This window comes from Crinia signifera, chromosome 5 (assembly GCF_055691185.1).
Source record: "Crinia signifera chromosome 5, ASM5569118v1, whole genome shotgun sequence".
Classification (NCBI taxonomy): Eukaryota; Metazoa; Chordata; class Amphibia; order Anura; family Myobatrachidae; genus Crinia; species Crinia signifera.
The window spans coordinates 126,907,755-126,928,263 of NC_139221.1; the positions used below are offsets into that span (position 1 = coordinate 126,907,755).

The 20,509-nt window shown below is 41.8% G+C and overlaps 1 protein-coding gene across 1 annotated transcript in view; it reads left to right on the plus strand.

Moving 5' to 3' along the window:
• The window catches only part of SLC22A23 (solute carrier family 22 member 23), a 167,121-nt gene that overhangs the window by 58,793 nt on the left and 87,819 nt on the right, over window positions 1–20,509 (plus strand). Inside the window, exons 2-3 of the mRNA XM_083188011.1 lie at window positions 10–113; window positions 9,985–10,139. Coding sequence (XP_083044137.1) covers window positions 10–113; window positions 9,985–10,139 — 259 coding nt within the window. The remainder of the gene's footprint in view (window positions 1–9; window positions 114–9,984; window positions 10,140–20,509) is intronic.

Consider the following 20,509-nt stretch of genomic DNA (forward strand, 5'->3'; position numbering starts at 1 on the left):
GTCTTCTAGTGGGATTTAGTATGCGACTCCTCCTGGAAAGTGCATATAGCCAAGTTCTCTCTGGTCGTTGGGTTAATATTTGGATACTTGATAACAGGATGTATTGCTGACTGGTAAGATTTGAAGATTTCAATGTTTTCAGATATGCAAGTTGTTATGTTTTACTACATTATACGGTGTATGTGTTTTATTTATATATATATATATATATATATATATATATATATATATATATATATATATATATATATATATATATATATATTAGCTGTTTTGATAAAAGCCGCAAGGCTGAAACGTCAACTAATCTAGTTTGGCTACGTATTGATTCATTTCTACGCCGTCCTGAGTGCCGCGCCTCTGTCTAAGTCTGCATCTTGCGCCCAGCCCCGGCTGCTCGCCCTGCGAAGGCACCAGGCATCAAGACATAGGAGGATTAGAGTGCCAGCTCCTCTCTCTCTCTCTCTCTCTATCTATCTATCTCTCTCTCTATCTATCTATCTATCTATCTATCTATCTATCTATCTATCTATCTATCTATCTATCTATATATATATATATATATATATATATATATATATATATATATATATATATATATATAGACAGACAGAGGAAGGACCACGGCACTGGGGTCTGAAATAAACAGGACTGACGCTTGCCTTTGCAGGTTAACATTTCAGGCTTTTGTCAAAACAGCATACATGGTTTTGACAAAAGCCTGAATAAAGGCTGAAATGTTAACCTGCAAAGGCAAGCGTCAGTCCTGTTTATTTCAGACCCCAGTGCCGCGGTCCTTCCTCTGTCTGTATATTGACCCGGCTTTTGCAGGGTCCTCACTGAGGGCACGGGGCACAGAACTTCATCTGGAGTTGAGTGCCGGCTACTCCGTTCATATATATATATATATAGATAGATAGATAGATCGATCCAATAAAGGAGGCACTCGGACACAGATCAACTTTCAATAACTGTGTATTGGGGCATAGCGACATTCAGCACATATCTAGCGCTTTCGGGGACTCATCCCCGTCATCAGGATATTAGCCCTTAGCAAAGAAGGTGAACAACAAGTGGTGTACTAAACTAGACACATTTAAATAAACATTTACTCACCTGTTCCACACGCCCACGCCGCACGCTGACGGTCCGTTCCTCTGAAGCCGCCTCCTCCCGCTTCCTGTAGAGCGCCGGATGCTAGGTCTGGGATGCAACTCATGCGTTCCACAGCAGCACTTCCGCAGTTCACCAGTCCATTAGTACACCACTTGCTGTTCACCTTCTTTGCTAAGGGCTAATATCCTGATGACGGGGATGAGTCCCCGAAAGCGCTAGATATGTGCTGAATTTCTCTATGCCCTAATACACAGTTATTGAAAGTTGAACTGTGTCCGAGTGCCTCCTTCATTGGATCTCTGTATTATTGACATATGTTTCGGGGCTAACAACCGCCGCTTTGTCATGCAAACTTGTGTACAAAGGAAACAATAAAGTGAAGTACAATGTAGCTTACCCTTAAATGAAGACAACCCTGGGGTTCCCTCCTCCCATGCTTTGTGCACGCCGTGCTGACTCTGGCCGGAAGGGCGTCAATGGCTGTGAGTCGGCTTCCTGTCTGGGGACAGTGGAACGCAAGTTCCTGGTTGCCGGGGGTGTGTGGAACGCACGCTTCCTGTATCTAGGAAGATGCTGGCTCTGCTCGGCTGGAGCTTTGAGAGTCAGACAGCAGTCGGCGTGTAACTTGCACCGGGGATTGGGTGCCTCTGGGGTTGATGGTGCCAAACCTAGAAGGTGAAAAAAGGAAAATGTGGGTTTAGAGTGTCATTGATAACACAAAACAGTACTGAAATAATTAGAGTGGCCGATCCCTGTACAGGGGTGACCAAACGAGAATGTGAATTATGGTGTCAAACGGTGATATTGGAATTAAAATATTAATTTCTGCGTGCATTAGTGCCAGTGAGGAGAGCTTAATGATGTAACACGTGGCAATGACCATGTGGCAGTAAAGTAAATTGCACCAGAATAATGTGTTGCATGAACATGCAAACGAGAGTGACCAGGACCTGCAGACAGGACACTAGGTGTTAAAAGTTAGGGTGCCAGTGGACTGCTGGAAATGAAGTGCGATAATTGGATGCAATGAGTCTGAACTTTGTGTGGCCCCAAATCTACGGTCAGGGTTAGTGGAAGGACAACGGGGCGTAACACTCCGGTGGGGACCTTTCCGGTCCTAAAGTTATTCCGGCTGGAACAGGTACTTTAGTTGTAATGTCCATCCTGGGCCGAAAGAACAAGCTCTGGGGCGGCAGGTGTCGCAGGGTCTCAATGTCACAAAATATATATATCTCCTTCAGTGCCTGTTCTGAAAGGGGCAGGATGCTCCTTTTTGTAACAAAGGCACCTGATTGTTTGCTGTCAATTTATATATTTAATTCTTATTTTCATATAGGTATTTTCTATGCTTGTACCCAGAGCCCAAAAGTTGAGGATAACCCTTCATTGTAAATGTGGGATTTTGTCTCATTTTAATCTAATTTTTTAAATCCAAATATACACACTGTTATATAACCAAAGCTTTATTTACTCCTGTGTCTTGTTATCCCCTGCCAGATGAAACACATGATCAGCACTAAAAGATTGTGTAGAGGCAGAACTGTATGTCCACATAGACTTGCTGTAAACTGTACTTCTAAGCAGCCTGAGGTAGATCTAAGAAAGGATGAGCAACTTGTGTTTGAAGTTGAGCATGGGAACCATCAACAAGTATGATCAGTGGCAAACGATAACTGTCCAGTACTGAATTAGTGGCAGTGCTATAATGTAACATTAAGGGAAAAGATTTGGTATTTAATGCATTGTACTGCATGCAATAAAGTCAAAATATTTGTGCAATACCACATTATGTTGTGAGAAGTGGAGAGTGCTTAACAACCAGCCAATCAGACTGTAGCATGACAGGTAGGAGCTGATTGGCTGGCTGTTTATCACTCTCCATTTTATCACTTTTTGAAGCTTTCAGACATCTGGCCCTAAGTAACCATCAAACTGTCTTGTAAATTGCTATGGTAATCACGAACACTGCTGCAAAGCTTAGTTATTGTGTCTGATACAAATGCTATCTGCAGGCTGCACAGTACTTCAGTGTTAACCATTTCCCTAAGGTCTGTGTCAGTTGCTAAAGGCCACTGGATGTGATCATTTTCTGTCTATCCATGGGAAGGTCATGATCACTACCATGCTTGACCTTGAAGTTGTCCTTGACAATCTTAACATGAAATAGTTTAACATCATTTTGCAGCCTGGAGAATAAGAGAAGCAAGACTGCATTTATTCCCCAGTACGCATGTACAGTATTCATCTGGTTACTAAGCAACCAGAAAATCACTCTGCTGTGGAAGTACGCATTATTCAAAAAGAACACAATATCATTTACATTAGGCATACAAATAAACACTTAGGATTTCTAAAGACTGCTTAAAGGAGCAGTCACATTTAATAATGTTTAAAGCATGCTACAGAACAAAATGATTGCAGGTTCTATACTCAGAAACTGATAATTTAATTCAAAATTGTAACTTCAAACATTGTAATTGTATAGAAGGATAAATGAACATAATGAGAGACTAAGGCGGCTTTTCACTTGTAATGACATTCCCAGATTGTGGTTATATGTGGGCTTTTTCTTTACAGTGTATTATTTGTAGTAATGCTTCATGTAGGCAGCTATACACTTGTAATAAATCTGGTGCTCTTCAGGACTGATGACTTTTGAATTAATGGTCCATCAACTAACACCAAATGTTACTTTTGAGCTTGAGTAATTGTTGTAGCGATAATGTTTCCACTCTCACTTGGGAGATCTTGCCTGTAGCCTTGTGGAACTAATAATACCCCTTTCACATTGCAATTGTAAGTCGGTATCAGGGCCGGATTAACAATGGGCCTGATGGAGCAACAGCTCCAGGCCCACTCTTCAAATAGGCCCATTGTAGCTGAGGGCCAGGGCTTTCCAACGAGCCTGGCCCCGGAGATAACGCCAGGCAAAGCTGGAACGTTTTCCTCATAGTATAACATGGGACCCACTAATTCCGACCCCACCCGGTTCCAACGGTTGCCAGTTCCCCCTCCGGCATCACAGAAGCTTTAGGTTGATCTCAAATCGCTGGGCCTTCAATCTGATACCAGGCTGGTCCATATGGGTTCATTGGTTCTAGAGATATTGTGGGTAAACCAATTTTTTTTAATTTCGGAAATGTAATTTCATGGCTGTTCATGTTGTTCGAGGGCAGATTTTTCTGAAACCAAATGGCCCAGATTCACGGGACCAATATCATTTGAAGCCCACATGAAAATGGGTCCGTTGGTTCTGAAGATATAGCTGGTTGTTTAAAGGGGGGGGGGGGGGGTGTTATCTCCCCCTCACACCAGAAAATGCAGGGACTAGGCTGGTTTAAAAGTGGCCAGCCCGGGAATGTCCATGCATGATCGTGGGACCATATTACTGGGTAAATCCCTGCATTTTAAGGTGTGAAAGGGGTATTATTTCAAATAGACGGGACCTGCAGTGCTCTGAATACAGCCGGGCAGCCCCCTGTTCTCTGCCCGGCGGCTGTCCCCCAGTTACCGCGAGCATGTATTTTTTTTTTTGACTGGAGTGCCGCCTCACCCCACAAGTATCTTAGGACATCGGCATCCTGCGGGTGCACCTTTGGAGGGCACCCACCAATATATCTCCCTGCATTTTTCCTATGCCAGCCCCCTGCCTTTTCCAGGCATATATAATTAGTTGAAAGTATTTACACAAATAGAGACACAACCATGAGCCACGCAACCAGAACACTGCCCATGCCCCCCACATTATTAGGTGCTGGCCACAAAGCCTATTATTGCACATAATAGACCCTTGATAATTTTCAGCTCCAGGCCTATTTAGACCTTGATCTGGCACTGGTCGGTATATTGCCGTTTTTTCAGCATTTTGAAACGGTCCCGTCAATTTACCGGTTACAGAATACCTGCATTTGAAAACGTTTTAAAAGCAGGATCTACATGGTTCTGAGCAGTTTTTCCTGCAGTCTGAACGGCCCAGAACCGGTTTGAACTACATATGATAATCTGCACAAGGGTGATTGGTTGTCTCCCTGCATGTTGTCACTGTCCATAAGCAGGAATTGCACAATAGAGTTTTATTGCAAAGAAGCCATTTTTTTTTTTTTTTTATGGGTGAAATGAGTTGAATGTGAAAGGTACAAAAACGGTATATAAACAGTAATATACTGGTTACAACATGCAATGTTTTAAAAAATGGCTTTCAAAATGGGTTGAAAGCAGGTTTTGCAATGTGAAAGCAGTATTATACCCATTTCAGACTGCACTTATTACCAGGTAAAATGCCATTTTTTTACAGTTTCAAAATGGTAATATGTGCGATGTGAAAGATCCGTTTTGAATTTACCGGTTCAAGAAAACCGGTAATTCAAAACGGTTGAAAAGCAGGGTCTTACCCTTTTTAGTGCTCCTGTATAATGTGATGGGACAAAACGGCATTGAAATGGTAATACCCCTTTTAGACCACACTTGGTGTGGGTACATTTATATTCATTAGAAAGTACTTGTGCATAATGTCATCTTCTGATTGGTCATTCCAAATAGTACTTATCAAAGATGATCATGTTCTAACATAGCCATTGCATATGTACAGTCACTTCTGCATGGAAATCCCAGAATGGGAGAAGGAAAAGGGGGCTCTGTTGTCAAGTTTAAAAAAAAAAATAACACAACAGAAAACTGAATAGTGTTCATTCTAGCACCCGCCATCTTTGAAAACCCATGCAGTTCCTCTTCCCTGCCTGGGGTGTCGCTGTCTGCTGTGGTTTTTCTAGCACATGTCAGATTTGCATATCAGTGCTGATATACAGACCGAACTGCATGGGTTTTCAAAGATGGCGAGTGCTAGAATGAATACTACTGAAAATCTAAGCAACATATCAGTTTAATGTTTGATACCACTTGCTGCTGTGTTCTTCATACTGGCCAGAAATGATTTCTCAAGCAGGAAAAGTGCCTAAACTCGTGTGGACACCCCAAAAAATAATAGCCAAAAATACACACATATATATATATATATATATATATATATATATATATATATATATATATATATATATATATATAATTAATTTGTCCAGCAAGAAATGGTGAGATTCTGTTCTAAGCTTGTTCTACTTTAGTAGCGATATCCTCCTTTGTTTTCCTAGTTGTCTGCCACTGTCCATTATATACAGTATGTCGACATAGAAATTATAGCGCTGTATAAGAATGTATTATGGCGTTTGTTAGAAGGGTGCGTGCCTACCCATTTTGAGCAATATGGCCATTGCTTATTAAGGGCGGGATTCTTTATAAATTGCGGCGTATTATGCAAATTGCCGGGGTATTTTTGCGCTTGTTCCTATGCGCTATCTCCTCCCTCTTCTCCGTATGCTATATTGTTTGCTTTAACGCTAGCAGTTAGCGTTACAATGGTGTAGAATCAATATTTTTTTTTCTTCTGCACATGCACCCAACCAGAGCAGGGCGGACATGCGCACTGGCCTGTGTCTGACGCCTCCTGTTAGTTATTAGATATGCAATCAAACAGGAAATAGTTCATAACTACGAAAAAAAGATCAAACACAATAAATTTATTAGTTCAGAGACATACAGAAGCAAGTATAAACTACATTAGCAACATATATTTGAATTTGAGGACAACTACTCTACCTCTCTGCTAGCCGAAGAGGCGAGGTACAACGCTACATTCAATAGCGAAGCGGGTCTTACAGCATAGGGTGCGCACGCCTCTCCTGCACAAGTCTATGGGGAGAGCAGCGCGCACCGATAATCTAAAGAATGCGGAAGTGCTGCGAGAAGCACTAATCCGCCAGAGGTTATAGCATACAGAGAGGGGACAGCGGCGCCGAAAAGGACTCGGGACCGTGGCGGTGAGTGATATAGCATCCCGCCCTTTGGCAGAATGCGTACTTGCTGAGAAAAGCCATAATGTTACATATAATTACCTTCTTACGTAGCACATAATTTACACAGTCACTACGCATCCAGAGCACTGTCTTTATATTTGAAAACATTAGTATATTAGCTACAATTCAGCCGATTCTGTAACACATGATTAGGGTAACATAGTGTACTCCTATCTTGTATCAAACTGTTTAGCATTGCATTTTGCATTAGATAGTTGTTTCTTGTAAATTATAGCATAATACGTTCGCAATATACAGAAAATGTGTTCGATATTGCTTAATTGAAACTACTCCGAAAGGTTGAAAATCCATTATTACAAACCAGGTTTTGTGGACATTGGAGAGACCTGTCCACAAATTGCAAGAAAAAAAGCAATTTTCCTGCTCTTGGACTGACCTATGACCTGTCTTGTAAAAGCTGGGACTAAACTCTGAACCAATGAGATATTACATATTTGTGTAATATAGCATACTCCCCTATAATGTACCTAGTGTATAAAGATACAGGGTCCTAGAAGGTAAAATACGCAGAAACACAGACACCTTCAGACACACACACAAACACACACACTCACCACTCAGTGCATCCATTCAGAGATGGCCCTAGTCAAGATTTTGGCTGGTACCCCTAGCACCACCACTAGTTCCGCCTCTGACACTGCTCCCCTTTCCCAGCACCATCAACCCTCATAATAGCAGTCATCATTTTGGTGCTCCTACCTGCAATTTTTTAAATAAAAACAGTGCACACATTAGGTGTGCAGCCCAAACAGGGGTGTGTTCTTGCTGGGAAGGGGCATGGCCACACAATAGTACCCCCAATTCAAATTATGCCACACAGTAGTGCAACTTTATTCACATTCTATCATGCGATGGTGTCCCTTATTCAAGTTACATCACATAGTAGTACAGGTTGAGTATCCCGTATCCAAAATGCTCGGGACCAGGAGAATTTTGGATAACGGATTATTCCGTATTTTGGAATATTTTAATATTTCAATTATGTATTTTGAAGTATCTTGCATGTATGCTGTATAAACACATAAAATACACACAAATATATTTTATTACCACACAAATATATTTTATTACCACATAAAATACACATCAAAACATGAAACAAAATGTGTGTACTATCTCAGATATTGAATTTGAATGCCAAGCAATAATTTTATTGCACATATATAGTGCCAGTTACATATCATGTCATCAGTAGTGCTGTTACAAATGTCCCCAGTGAGTTTTTAGCAAAAAAATAATTTTTTTTCACTTTCTGGAATGTATGGTTTTCGGAATAATTCGGATAACGGATACTCGGATACGGGATACTCAACCTGTACCACTTTACCTTATATACATTATTCCTCACATTATTCACATTATACCCTTAGAAAAAAATCCTGATAAAATAATGTACTGTATTTTAAGCACCTCCATGGCCACACTGCAACCCAGCACAAAGCAGTGTGAGCTGGGCAGAGGAGAAGAGCTACAGCTGCTGCTGTCACTTAAGGGGAGTGGGCCTGGGGCCCCCACTGGGCCTTTTTATCAGACTTTGGTCTAGGTAATTTGTACCCCCTACACCTTTCTCTCGGCACCCCTGATAATACCACACAGTAATGCACCTTACACATGACACACATTATTAATGTCCTTATTAACATAATGCCCCTTACACATTATGCCAACCTTTATTAATGTCCTTCATACACAAAATGACACACATAATGGCCCTTACACATATGTTGCACATTATTAATGCCCTTATACACATGACACACATAATGCCCTTATACACATGACACACATAATGCCCCTTACGCATATGTTGCACATTATTAATACCCTTATACACATGACACACATAATGCCCCTTACACGTATGCTGCACATTATTAATGCCCTTATACACATGACACACATAATGCCTGTTACACATGTCACACATTATTAATGCCCTTATACACATGACACACATAATGCCCCTTACACATATGTTGCATATTATTAATGCCCTTATACACATGACACACATAATGCCTCTTACACATATGCCGAACACTATTGCACAACCAACCCATCCGCAGACAGCACTCGCACAACCGCTAACACTGTGACCTTTGCCTCTACTTGGATACAGATGTTTCCTCATACATCTTGCCTCAATAGGCCATGCAGCTCCTGGGCAGTTCTGCTAACGTTGGGTGCCTTTTTTGGTGAAAATTTGTCTTATTTGCATTGTTATGTGACCAGGACACATAAGACGCTTCTGATGATTACAATGATATGCAGCATGCCTATATTCTGTGTCTGACTGTGGCTGTACCTGCATACGGAATGCTACTGTATACTGTATGTTAGTGATTTCCATGAATATACTATTTCATATGCAGATACAGCCTCACTCACACACAGAATATAGGCATGCTGCATATCATTTTAATCAATAGAAGCTTCTGGTGCCCCTAGGCATTCCAAACGCCCTAGGCATTTGCCTAGTTTCCCTATGCCTAGGACCGGCTCTGCATCCATTTAAATACACACAAACACCTACCCCCACCCTTATATATTCCACACATGAATCAAACTGTTTTTGGAACCTGGAATCATATGTATAATTTGGTTGCATTTTACTACCTGTATTATGTACTGTATTGTTCTGCACTATAAATGTAATCTCACTGTTATTTGTTAAATCTTTGTGTAAAAACTGTTAAATATGATATTATTCTTTTCTTAGTAATCAATTACATTTTGTGCTTTGGAACCACAAAATCAAAGCATACAGTATTTGTTTCTTATTTCCTATTAATATGTATTAGTGTCTTCATAACCGCACAAAGGCTGCGTTACGCAAGTAAGCGCAGACTGCGTACTGTAGTGTATATTGGTTATTAATTTTTAGCATTCACATATATGTCCACTATCAAATCCTAATACATTATTCCTTACTGTTTCCTAGGATCGGCCGACGTCTTGTGCTGCTGTTTTCTGTAATCTTCAATCTGATATTTGGACTTACTGTGGCGCTCTCAGTGAATGTGACGATGTTCAGCACACTCAGGTTTTTTGAAGGATTCTGTCTTGCTGGGATATTCCTCTGTTTGTATTGCCTACGTGAGTATTCCTCATGCTATTGCCACTTTCAGTACACTTTTCTGTCATTGCTGTATTCCCAGGCACTGTTTGTAGAAATGTAAGTTCTTAGGGGTAGGTTTACCATATTGCTCTTTTTAAAAGGTCTATTAAAGCCAGCAGTTGATCATCAGCTTAAACAGACCGTATTTTAGTGAATCTACCCCTTAGTTTTGTATAGACACTAGAGTGAACTGTGTAGGTAAACTGCATGTTTTTAGAACACTGCAGTCACTGCACACGTCAGCTGTTCTGTGTCGACAAGGCCTCAAACTGAAATGTGGGTTTTGTTGCTTCTTAAGCCATTGTTGTTCTTATATAAGGCTATTTATATGAGACTGGTGAATAACCAATCCAGGCAACAGTGGGGCTGATGTAACATGTGCAGAGAGTGTTAGATTTGGGTGGGGTGTGTACTTCAAACTGATATCTATATTGCAGTGTAAAAATAAAGCAGCCAGTATTTACCCTGCACAGAAACAATAAAACACCCAAATCTAACTCTCTCTGCACATGTTACATCTACCCTACCTGCAGTGCATATGGTTTTGTCCATTACAGAGTGATTGTGCCTTTCCGAGTGAATCAGAATAACTCCCTTTAAATAGGATGAAAAAGGAATAGTTTCTTGTTTGAATAAGCCTTCAAATTTGCACCAATAGTTTCTTTGAAGAAGTATTACCATTAAAATATTATTCACGTATATTGTTCAATATGAGTCGTTATAAAGTTTGTAGCTCATTTTCTTTAAAATGACTGTTTAGTTGTGATTGTTGAATGTTGCTTTGCAGATTAATGATTGCAGACGTGACTGATAGAAAGCAAATATCCTAAACACTGTACAGTAACCACACAGGCCAAGTGGCACTTCATTATACGTATGCAACAGGATTAAACATAATATACATCTGTAACTGGCACTACTGGGGACATGATATGAAATTGGGACTAAATATGTGCAAAAAAATGATTGCTTAGCATTCAAATTCAGTGCCTAATATAGGACACAAACTTTAGGGGGTATTCAGTGTTGGTCGTTAGGTCCGTTTTGGCGGAAAGAGCATATTTTCCTAAAAAAAAAAAAAGGTCATAATTGATTTAGCCTATTCAAGGTCACTTTTTCTCGCGTCTAAAGCATTCCGCCTGTCTACTCGTTTCGTTTGCCTCGCATATCTAAAGTCCAATATTTAGACTTTTTTGGTCTAATTGTCTAAACTCTGTAATGGTAATCTGATTTAGCCTATTCAGTGTCAAATTGTATAAATGGTTTGAACAATATTAAGTCAGGTTCTAGACAAGGTGAACTAGACATTTTTTTCTGTCGGGACTAGTGTACAAAACAATAAATGTTATTTATGTTCTACTACTTTCAGACCGCAAATGCCGTGTCGCACACGGGATTAGGACACGGGTCCCATCCCCAGAGAATATATAAATACTGAAATATTGAAATAAGTTAAACCGATGAAAGAATAATCCCCCATCGGTACGTTTTGGTTTACTGTACTTTTGGTTTATGGGCTACTGCTCCTTTCCCCATAATCCCGATCTTGAAAAAAAATTTTTAGAAGTCAAAGTAGACTATAATTGGTTAAAAGGAAACCCTGTTATAAAAGGAAGGGTGAAAGGTGAGGGATGAAAGGCTTAGAATGATAGGGAAAGTTGGTAAGAATGAAGTGGGAAGGATGTAATATGAAATACGTAAGATAAAAGCTTAGGCCCGGATAGGCCTTGATATGATGTGATGAATGTAACAGATGAAATTGTTTATGTAGATATGTAAAAGATAAAATACATATTGAATGTTATGTGAAGTCATAAAATAAAAAAAAAAAAAAAATTGATTCCCCCAATTCTTTTGTTTTCATAAATATCCTATATGTGGCCCTAGTGTGCACGTTGACCAAACCACAGGCTTCATAATAGAAGGAGCACCTACTTGATTTTGGAGCCTCCTTTTTATGAGATTATTTTTTAGGCACCATGTAGGTTTCTAGGCACCATAAGATGCTAAAAGTTAGGAACCCCCCCACAAGTGACCCCATTTTGCAAACTACACCCCTCAAGGAATTCATCTAGGGGTATAGTGTACATTTCAAACCCCCAGGGGTTTCACCAATTGTGGTACAACTGGGCAGTGAAAATGAAAAATTATTTTTTTTACACAAAAATGCAGTTCTGGCTCAAAATTTTTCATTTTCACAAGGAATGAAGGAGACAAAGCACCCCAAAATCTGTGCCCCAATTTCTCCCGAGTACGGCAATGCCTCACATGTGACCAAAAAATACCATTTGGGTGCATGGCAGGACTCAGAAGGGAAGGAGTGATTTTTGGATTTTGCAGCTCAGATTCTGGTGGAATGTTGGTGGGTGCTATGTCGCATTAGCAAGACCCCCCAAGCACCAATACAGTGGAACCCCCCCACAAGTGACCCCATTTTGCAAACTACACCCCTCAGGGAATTCATCTAGGGGTATAGTGTACATTTCAAACCCCCAGGGGTTTCACCAATTTTGATACAACTGGGCTGTGCAAATGAAAAATTACATTTTTTACACAAAAATGCAGTTCTGGCTCAAAATTTTTCATTTTCACAAGGAATGAAGGAGACAAAGCACCCCAAAATCTGTGCCCCAATTTCTCCCGAGTACGGCAATGCCTCACATGTGACCAAAAAATACCAGTTGGGTGCATGGCAGGACTCAGAAGGGAAGGAGTGATTTTTGGATTTTGCAGCTCAGATTCTGGTGGAATGTTGGTGGGTGCTATGTCGCATTAGCAAGACCCCCCAAGCACCAATACAGTGAAACCCCCCCACAAGTGACCCCATTTTGCAAACTACACCCCTCAGGGAATTCATCTAGGGGTAAAGTGTACATTTCAAACCCCCAGGGGTTTCACCAATTTTGATACAACTGGGCAGTGAAAATGAAAAATTAAATTTTTTTACACAAAAATGGAGTTCTGGCTCAAAATTTTTCATTTTCAGAAGGTATGAAGGAGAAAAAGCACCCCAAAATCTGTGCCCCAATTTCTCCCGAGTACGGCAATGCCTCATGTGTGACCAAAAAGTGGCAGGACTCAGAAGGGAAGGAGTGATATTTGGATTTTGCAGCACAGATTCTGGTGGAATGTTGGTGGGTGCTATGTCGCATTAGCAAGACCCCCAAAGCACCAATACAGTGGAACCCCCCCACAAGTGACCCCATTGTGCAAACTACACCCCTCAGGGAATTCATCTAGGGGTATAGTGTACATTTCAAACCCCCAGGGGTTTCACCAATTTTGATACAACTGGGCAGTGAAAATGAAAAATTACATATAAGGCTATTTATATGAGACTGGTGAATAACCAATCCAGGCAACAGTGGGGCTGATGTAACATGTGCAGAGAGTGTTAGATTTGGGTGGGGTGTGTACTTCAAACTGATATCTATATTGCAGTGTAAAAATAAAGCAGCCAGTATTTACCCTGCACAGAAACAATAAAACACCCAAATCTAACTCTCTCTGCACATGTTACATCTACCCTACCTGCAGTGCATATGGTTTTGTCCATTACAGAGTGATTGTGCCTTTCCGAGTGAATCAGAATAACTCCCTTTAAATAGGATGAAAAAGGAATAGTTTCTTGTTTGAATAAGCCTTCAAATTTGCACCAATAGTTTCTTTGAAGAAGTATTACCATTAAAATATTATTCACGTATATTGTTCAATATGAGTCGTTATAAAGTTTGTAGCTCATTTTCTTTAAAATGACTGTTTAGTTGTGATTGTTGAATGTTGCTTTGCAGATTAATGATTGCAGACGTGACTGATAGAAAGCAAATATCCTAAACACTGTACAGTAACCACACAGGCCAAGTGGCACTTCATTATACGTATGCAACAGGATTAAACATAATATACATCTGTAACTGGCACTACTGGGGACATGATATGAAATTGGGACTAAATATGTGCAAAAAAATGATTGCTTAGCATTCAAATTCAGTGCCTAATATAGGACACAAACTTTAGGGGGTATTCAGTGTTGGTCGTTAGGTCCGTTTTGGCGGAAAGAGCATATTTTCCTAAAAAAAAAAAAGGTCATAATTGATTTAGCCTATTCAAGGTCACTTTTTCTCGCGTCTAAAGCATTCCGCCTGTCTACTCGTTTCGTTTGCCTCGCATATCTAAAGTCCAATATTTAGACTTTTTTGGTCTAATTGTCTAAACTCTGTAATGGTAATCTGATTTAGCCTATTCAGTGTCAAATTGTATAAATGGTTTGAACAATATTAAGTCAGGTTCTAGACAAGGTGAACTAGACATTTTTTTCTGTCGGGACTAGTGTACAAAACAATAAATGTTATTTATGTTATACTACTTTCAGACCGCAAATGCCGTGTCGCACACGGGATTAGGACACGGGTCCCATCCCCAGAGCAACACGGCAATGCGGTCTGAAAGTTCCGCACACCGACACAGCATATTGCCGAGTCGGTGACGTCACATGGGGCGGTGCTGGGCTGCGGCGCGTCATCGGGGGCTCGGGAGGAGGCAGTACTTGGAGCTGACAGTGCTGCCTCCTCCATACTGTGAACGGGACACGGGTCGCTGACCCAGGCACCCGTTCACACCGCAGTTGACACGGGTCATAGCCGTGTTCAACCCTGGTAATTACCAGGGTTGAATAGCCGTGTTGCTCGACCCGTGGTGCCCTTTTCAGACCGCACCGTGACCCGTGTTTAGGCCCCGCGAACACGGCAATATGCCGTGTTCGGAGTGCGGTCTGAAAGCGATATAATATACGTGTGTGCTGGGCCATGATTATAATTTTAATCGCATTCAATTTTGAGATGAATCCAATTGTTAGGTAGGGGTTACTTACACTGTTGTTGCCAGGGGGGAATTACTTACTTGCTGCCAATGGGGATTGCATTCTCATTGCCAGTGGTTACTTGCATAAACTTACTTGTATTTATTCAGCATGAACCATATATTAACCCCTTCCTGACACAGCATGTTTTTGCCTTCCTGACAGAGCCCTTTTTTTCAAATCTGACATGTATCACTTAAGTGGGGATAACTTTTTTTTGCTTTTACTTATCCCAGTGATTTTGAGATTGTTTTTTCGTGACACATTGTACTTCAAGTTAGTGGTAAATTTTCGTCGATACAGTCTGTGTTTTTTTGTGAAAAATACCAAAATGTCGGAAAAAAATGGAAAATTTAGCAATTTGCAAAATGTTAAATTTTCTGCTTGTGAGACAAATAATCATACCACTCAAAATAGTTAATAACTAACATAGACCATATGTCTACTTTATGTTTCCATCATTATTTCAACTTCCTTTTAATTTTTTTGGACACTAGGAGGCTTACAATATGACTAGCAAATTTTCAAATTTTCAAGAAAATTTCAAACACTGATTTTTTTAGGGACCAGTTCAGTTCTGATGTGACTTTGAGGGACTTGTATGTGAGACACCCCCATAAATGATGCCATTTCAAAAACTGCACCCCTCACAGTATTCAAAACAGCATTTTGGAAGTTTGTTAACCCTTTAGGTGTTTCACAGGAATTAAAACAAAGTGTAGGTGAAATTTCAAAATTTCATTTTTTTTGCAGATTTGCAATTTTAATACATTTTTCTAAGGAACACAGTACATTTTACTAGAGAAATGTGACTAAAAATTGAAACAAATGATATAATAGCAAATTGAAAAAAAAATGGAATGTATGGAAATACTATATGGAAGGGGCAGGAGAAACCTTCCGGGAGGTCATGAATATATAAATACTGAAATATTGAAATAAGTTAAACCGATGAAAGAATAATCCCCCATCGGTACGTTTTGGTTTACTGTACTTTTGGTTTATGGGCTACTGCTCCTTTCCCCATAATCCCGATCTTGAAAAAATTTTTTTAGAAGTCAAAGTAGACTATAATTGGTTAAAAGGAAACCCTGTTATAAAAGGAAGGGTGAAAGGTGAGGGATGAAAGGCTTAGAATGATAGGGAAAGTTGGTAAGAATGAAGTGGGAAGGATGTAATATGAAATACGTAAGATAAAAGCTTAGGCCCGGATAGGCCTTGATATGATGTGATGAATGTAACAGATGAAATTGTTTATGTAGATATGTAAAAGATAAAATACATATTGAATGTTATGTGAAGTCATAAAATAAAAAAAAAAAAAAAATTGATTCCCCCAATTCTTTTGTTTTCATAAATATCCTATATGTGGCCCTAGTGTGCACGTTGACCAAACCACAGGCTTCATAATAGAAGGAGCACCTACTTGATTTTGGAGCCTCCTTTTTATGAGATTATTTTTTAGGCACCATGTAGGTTTCTAGGCACCATAAGATGCTAAAAGTTAGGAACCCCCCCACAAGTGACCCCATTTTGCAAACTACACCCCTCAAGGAATTCATCTAGGGGTATAGTGTACATTTCAAACCCCCAGGGGTTTCACCAATTGTGGTACAACTGGGCAGTGAAAATGAAAAATTATTTTTTTTACACAAAAATGCAGTTCTGGCTCAAAATTTTTCATTTTCACAAGGAATGAAGGAGACAAAGCACCCCAAAATCTGTGCCCCAATTTCTCCCGAGTACGGCAATGCCTCACATGTGACCAAAAAATACCATTTGGGTGCATGGCAGGACTCAGAAGGGAAGGAGTGATTTTTGGATTTTGCAGCTCAGATTCTGGTGGAATGTTGGTGGGTGCTATGTCGCATTAGCAAGACCCCCCAAGCACCAATACAGTGGAACCCCCCCACAAGTGACCCCATTTTGCAAACTACACCCCTCAGGGAATTCATCTAGGGGTATAGTGTACATTTCAAACCCCCAGGGGTTTCACCAATTTTGATACAACTGGGCTGTGCAAATGAAAAATTACATTTTTTACACAAAAATGCAGTTCTGGCTCAAAATTTTTCATTTTCACAAGGAATGAAGGAGACAAAGCGGTACTCTTTACCTAGAACGGCGCCCACGATTGAAATCGCGGGCATCGCGGGTAAAATCGCGGTAATCGCGGCATCGCGGGTAAATCGCGGGTACATCAAAATCGGGTACCCGCGATTACCGCGATTTTCCCATAGAGAACAATGTTAAAAAGCCTGATTGACCGCGATTTTAGCGTTAAATGCCTCAATGCCCGCGATTTTCCCATAGGAATCAATGTTAAATGGGCTACAGAGCCCAAATAGCCCCAATTAACCCTTAAATGTCCCCCCAATTTTTGTACGCCACCCCACGATCCACGCCAACCCGAAGCGTGGCGAGCGCAGCGAGCCCGCGAGGGGCGGCGGTACGCGTCCTACGACCTTTTCATGCCCTACTATCCACGTCGGCGTGGAGTTGAGAATAGAATAGTGTGGCGAGCGCAGCGAGCCACCGAGCCCGAAGCGTGGCGAGCGCAGCGAGCCCCGCGAGGGGACGCAGATACCTTCACAGTTATACGCGTCCCCTCGCGGGCTTCACAGGTGTCCGCGTGGCCACGGACACCTGTGAAGCCCGCGAGGGGACGCGCTTACCTGTGAAGGTATCCGCGTCCCCTCGCGGGGCTCGCTGCGCTCGCCACGCTTCGGGCTCGGTGGCTCGCTGCGCTCGCCACACTATTCTATTCTCACACCACGCCGACGTGGATAGTAGGGCATGAAAAGGTCGGAGGACGCGTACCGCCGCCCCTCGCGGGCTCGCTGCGCTCGCCACGCTTCGGGTTGGCGTTGATCGTGGGGTGGCGTTAAAAATTTGGGGGGACATTTAAGGGTTAATGGGCTCTGTAGCCCATTTAACATTGATTCCTATGGCCAAATCGGGTGGATTGAGGCATTTAACACTAAAATCGGGTCCATCGCGGCTTTTAACATTGTTTCCTATGGGAAATCGGGAGCATCGCGTCGCGGGCATCGCGGGTACGTTTATGGCCGGCCGCGACGCGACCGACGCGATTTTTCAGGTTTAACATGGTTTTCAATGGGAAAATCGCGGGCATCGCGTCGGTCGCGTCGCGGGCAGGCATAAATGTACCCGCGATGCCCGCGACGGGCGCCGTTCTAGGTAAAGAGTACCGACAAAGCACCCCAAAATCTGTGCCCCAATTTCTCCCGAGTACGGCAATGCCTCACATGTGACCAAAAAATACCAGTTGGGTGCATGGCAGGACTCAGAAGGGAAGGAGTGATTTTTGGATTTTGCAGCTCAGATTCTGGTGGAATGTTGGTGGGTGCTATGTCGCATTAGCAAGACCCCCCAAGCACCAATACAGTGGAACCCCCCCACAAGTGACCCCATTTTGCAAACTACACCCCTCAGGGAATTCATCTAGGGGTATAGTGTACATTTCAAACCCCCAGGGGTTTCACCAATTTTGATACAACTGGGCAGTGAAAATGAAAAATTAAATTTTTTTACACAAAAATGGAGTTCTGGCTCAAAATTTTTCATTTTCAGAAGGTATGAAGGAGAAAAAGCACCCCAAAATCTGTGCCCCAATTTCTCCCGAGTACGGCAATGCCTCATGTGTGACCAAAAAGTGGCAGGACTCAGAAGGGAAGGAGTGATATTTGGATTTTGCAGCACAGATTCTGGTGGAATGTTGGTGGGTGCTATGTCGCATTAGCAAGACCCCCAAAGCACCAATACAGTGGAACCCCCCCACAAGTGACCCCATTGTGCAAACTACACCCCTCAGGGAATTCATCTAGGGGTATAGTGTACATTTCAAACCCCCAGGGGTTTCACCAATTTTGATACAACTGGGCAGTGAAAATGAAAAATTACATTTTTTTACACAAAAATGCAGTTCTGGCTCAATTTTTCATTTTCAGAAGGTATGAAGGAGAAAAAGCACCCCAAAATCTGTGCCCCAATTTCTCCAGAGTACGGCAATGCCTCATGTGTGACCAAAAAGTGGCAGGACTCAGAAGGGAAGGAGTGATATTTGGATTTTGCAGCTCAGATTCTGGTGGAATTTTGGTGGGTGCTATGTCGCATTAGCAAGACCCCCGAAGCACCAATACAGTGGAACCCCCCCACAAGTGACCCCATTTTGCAAACTACACCCCTCAGGGAATTCATCTAGGGGTATAGTGTACATTTCAAACCCCCAGGGGTTTCACCAATTTTGATACAACTGGGCAGTGAAAATGAAAAATTACATTTTTTTACACAAAAATGCAGTTCTGGCTCAAAATTTTTCATTTTCATAAGGTATGAAGGAGAAAAAGCACCCCAAAATCTGTGCCCCAATTTCTCCCGAGTACGGCAATGCCTCACATGTGACCAAAAAATACCAGTTGGGTGCATGGCAGGACTCAGAAGGGAAGGAGTGATTTTTGGATTTTGCGGCTCAGATTCTGGTGGAATGAATGGTGGGTGCTATGTGGCATTAGCAAGACCCCCGAAGCACGGTGAAATGATAAACCTAATAATCCATAGATGTGTGGTATATTTTAAAACACTCCTTTATACATAGGCCGGGTTTGTCGGGGCAAGTGTCACACTGGAAAATAGTTTGCTTTCTTATTCCCTTTTTATAACAAACTTTGCACCTTTTTTGTGTCCTGCCCTTTTTTCCAGTGGAGGGTATTTCATCAGGAAAATGCTGCCCTGGTACAATACGGGGGCCAGTACTAGAAGTACTGGGGCCCTCTGCCTGCTGGTTCCCAAATATTAGGCTCTTTATGACTTCCTCTTGAAAGTGCATAAATGTCCCCCTCTGGCTGGTAGAACGGAATAGCACGTAAGCGTTATACAGTGCCATCTGGATGATATACACGGCCAGCTTCTTGTACCAGATTTTTGTTTTCCGCAGGGCACTGTACGGCTTCAGTACCTGATCTGAAAGATCCACTCCGCCCATGTACCTATTGTAATCCAGGATACAATTAGGTTTTGAGGTGTGGGTACTGGTACCTCGTACAGGGACGGAGGTGGTACTGTCTCCGTGAATTGTTGTCAGTATAAGGACATCCCTCTTGTCCTTATTCCCCTGCTTTCACCCCTTCTCATTACTTGGGCAATGTGCGTTTTTGGGAGGCCTCTTTGGTTCTTGCGCACAGTACCGCAAGCTGCTGTACCTCTTGAACCAAGGGCCTTAAACAGGGGGATGCTGGTGTAAAAGGTATCCACATAGAGGTGATAACCTTTATCCAGGAAGGGGTGCACTAAATCCCAGACAATTTTTCCACTAACACCTACGAGGGAGGGGGGGCATTCTGGCGGTTCAATTCTTGAATCCTTCCCTTCATATACCCTAAACCTGTGGGTGTACCCTGAGGTGCTTTCACACAGCTTATACATTTTTATGCCATACCTTGCCCTCTTACTGGGAAGGTACTGGCGGAA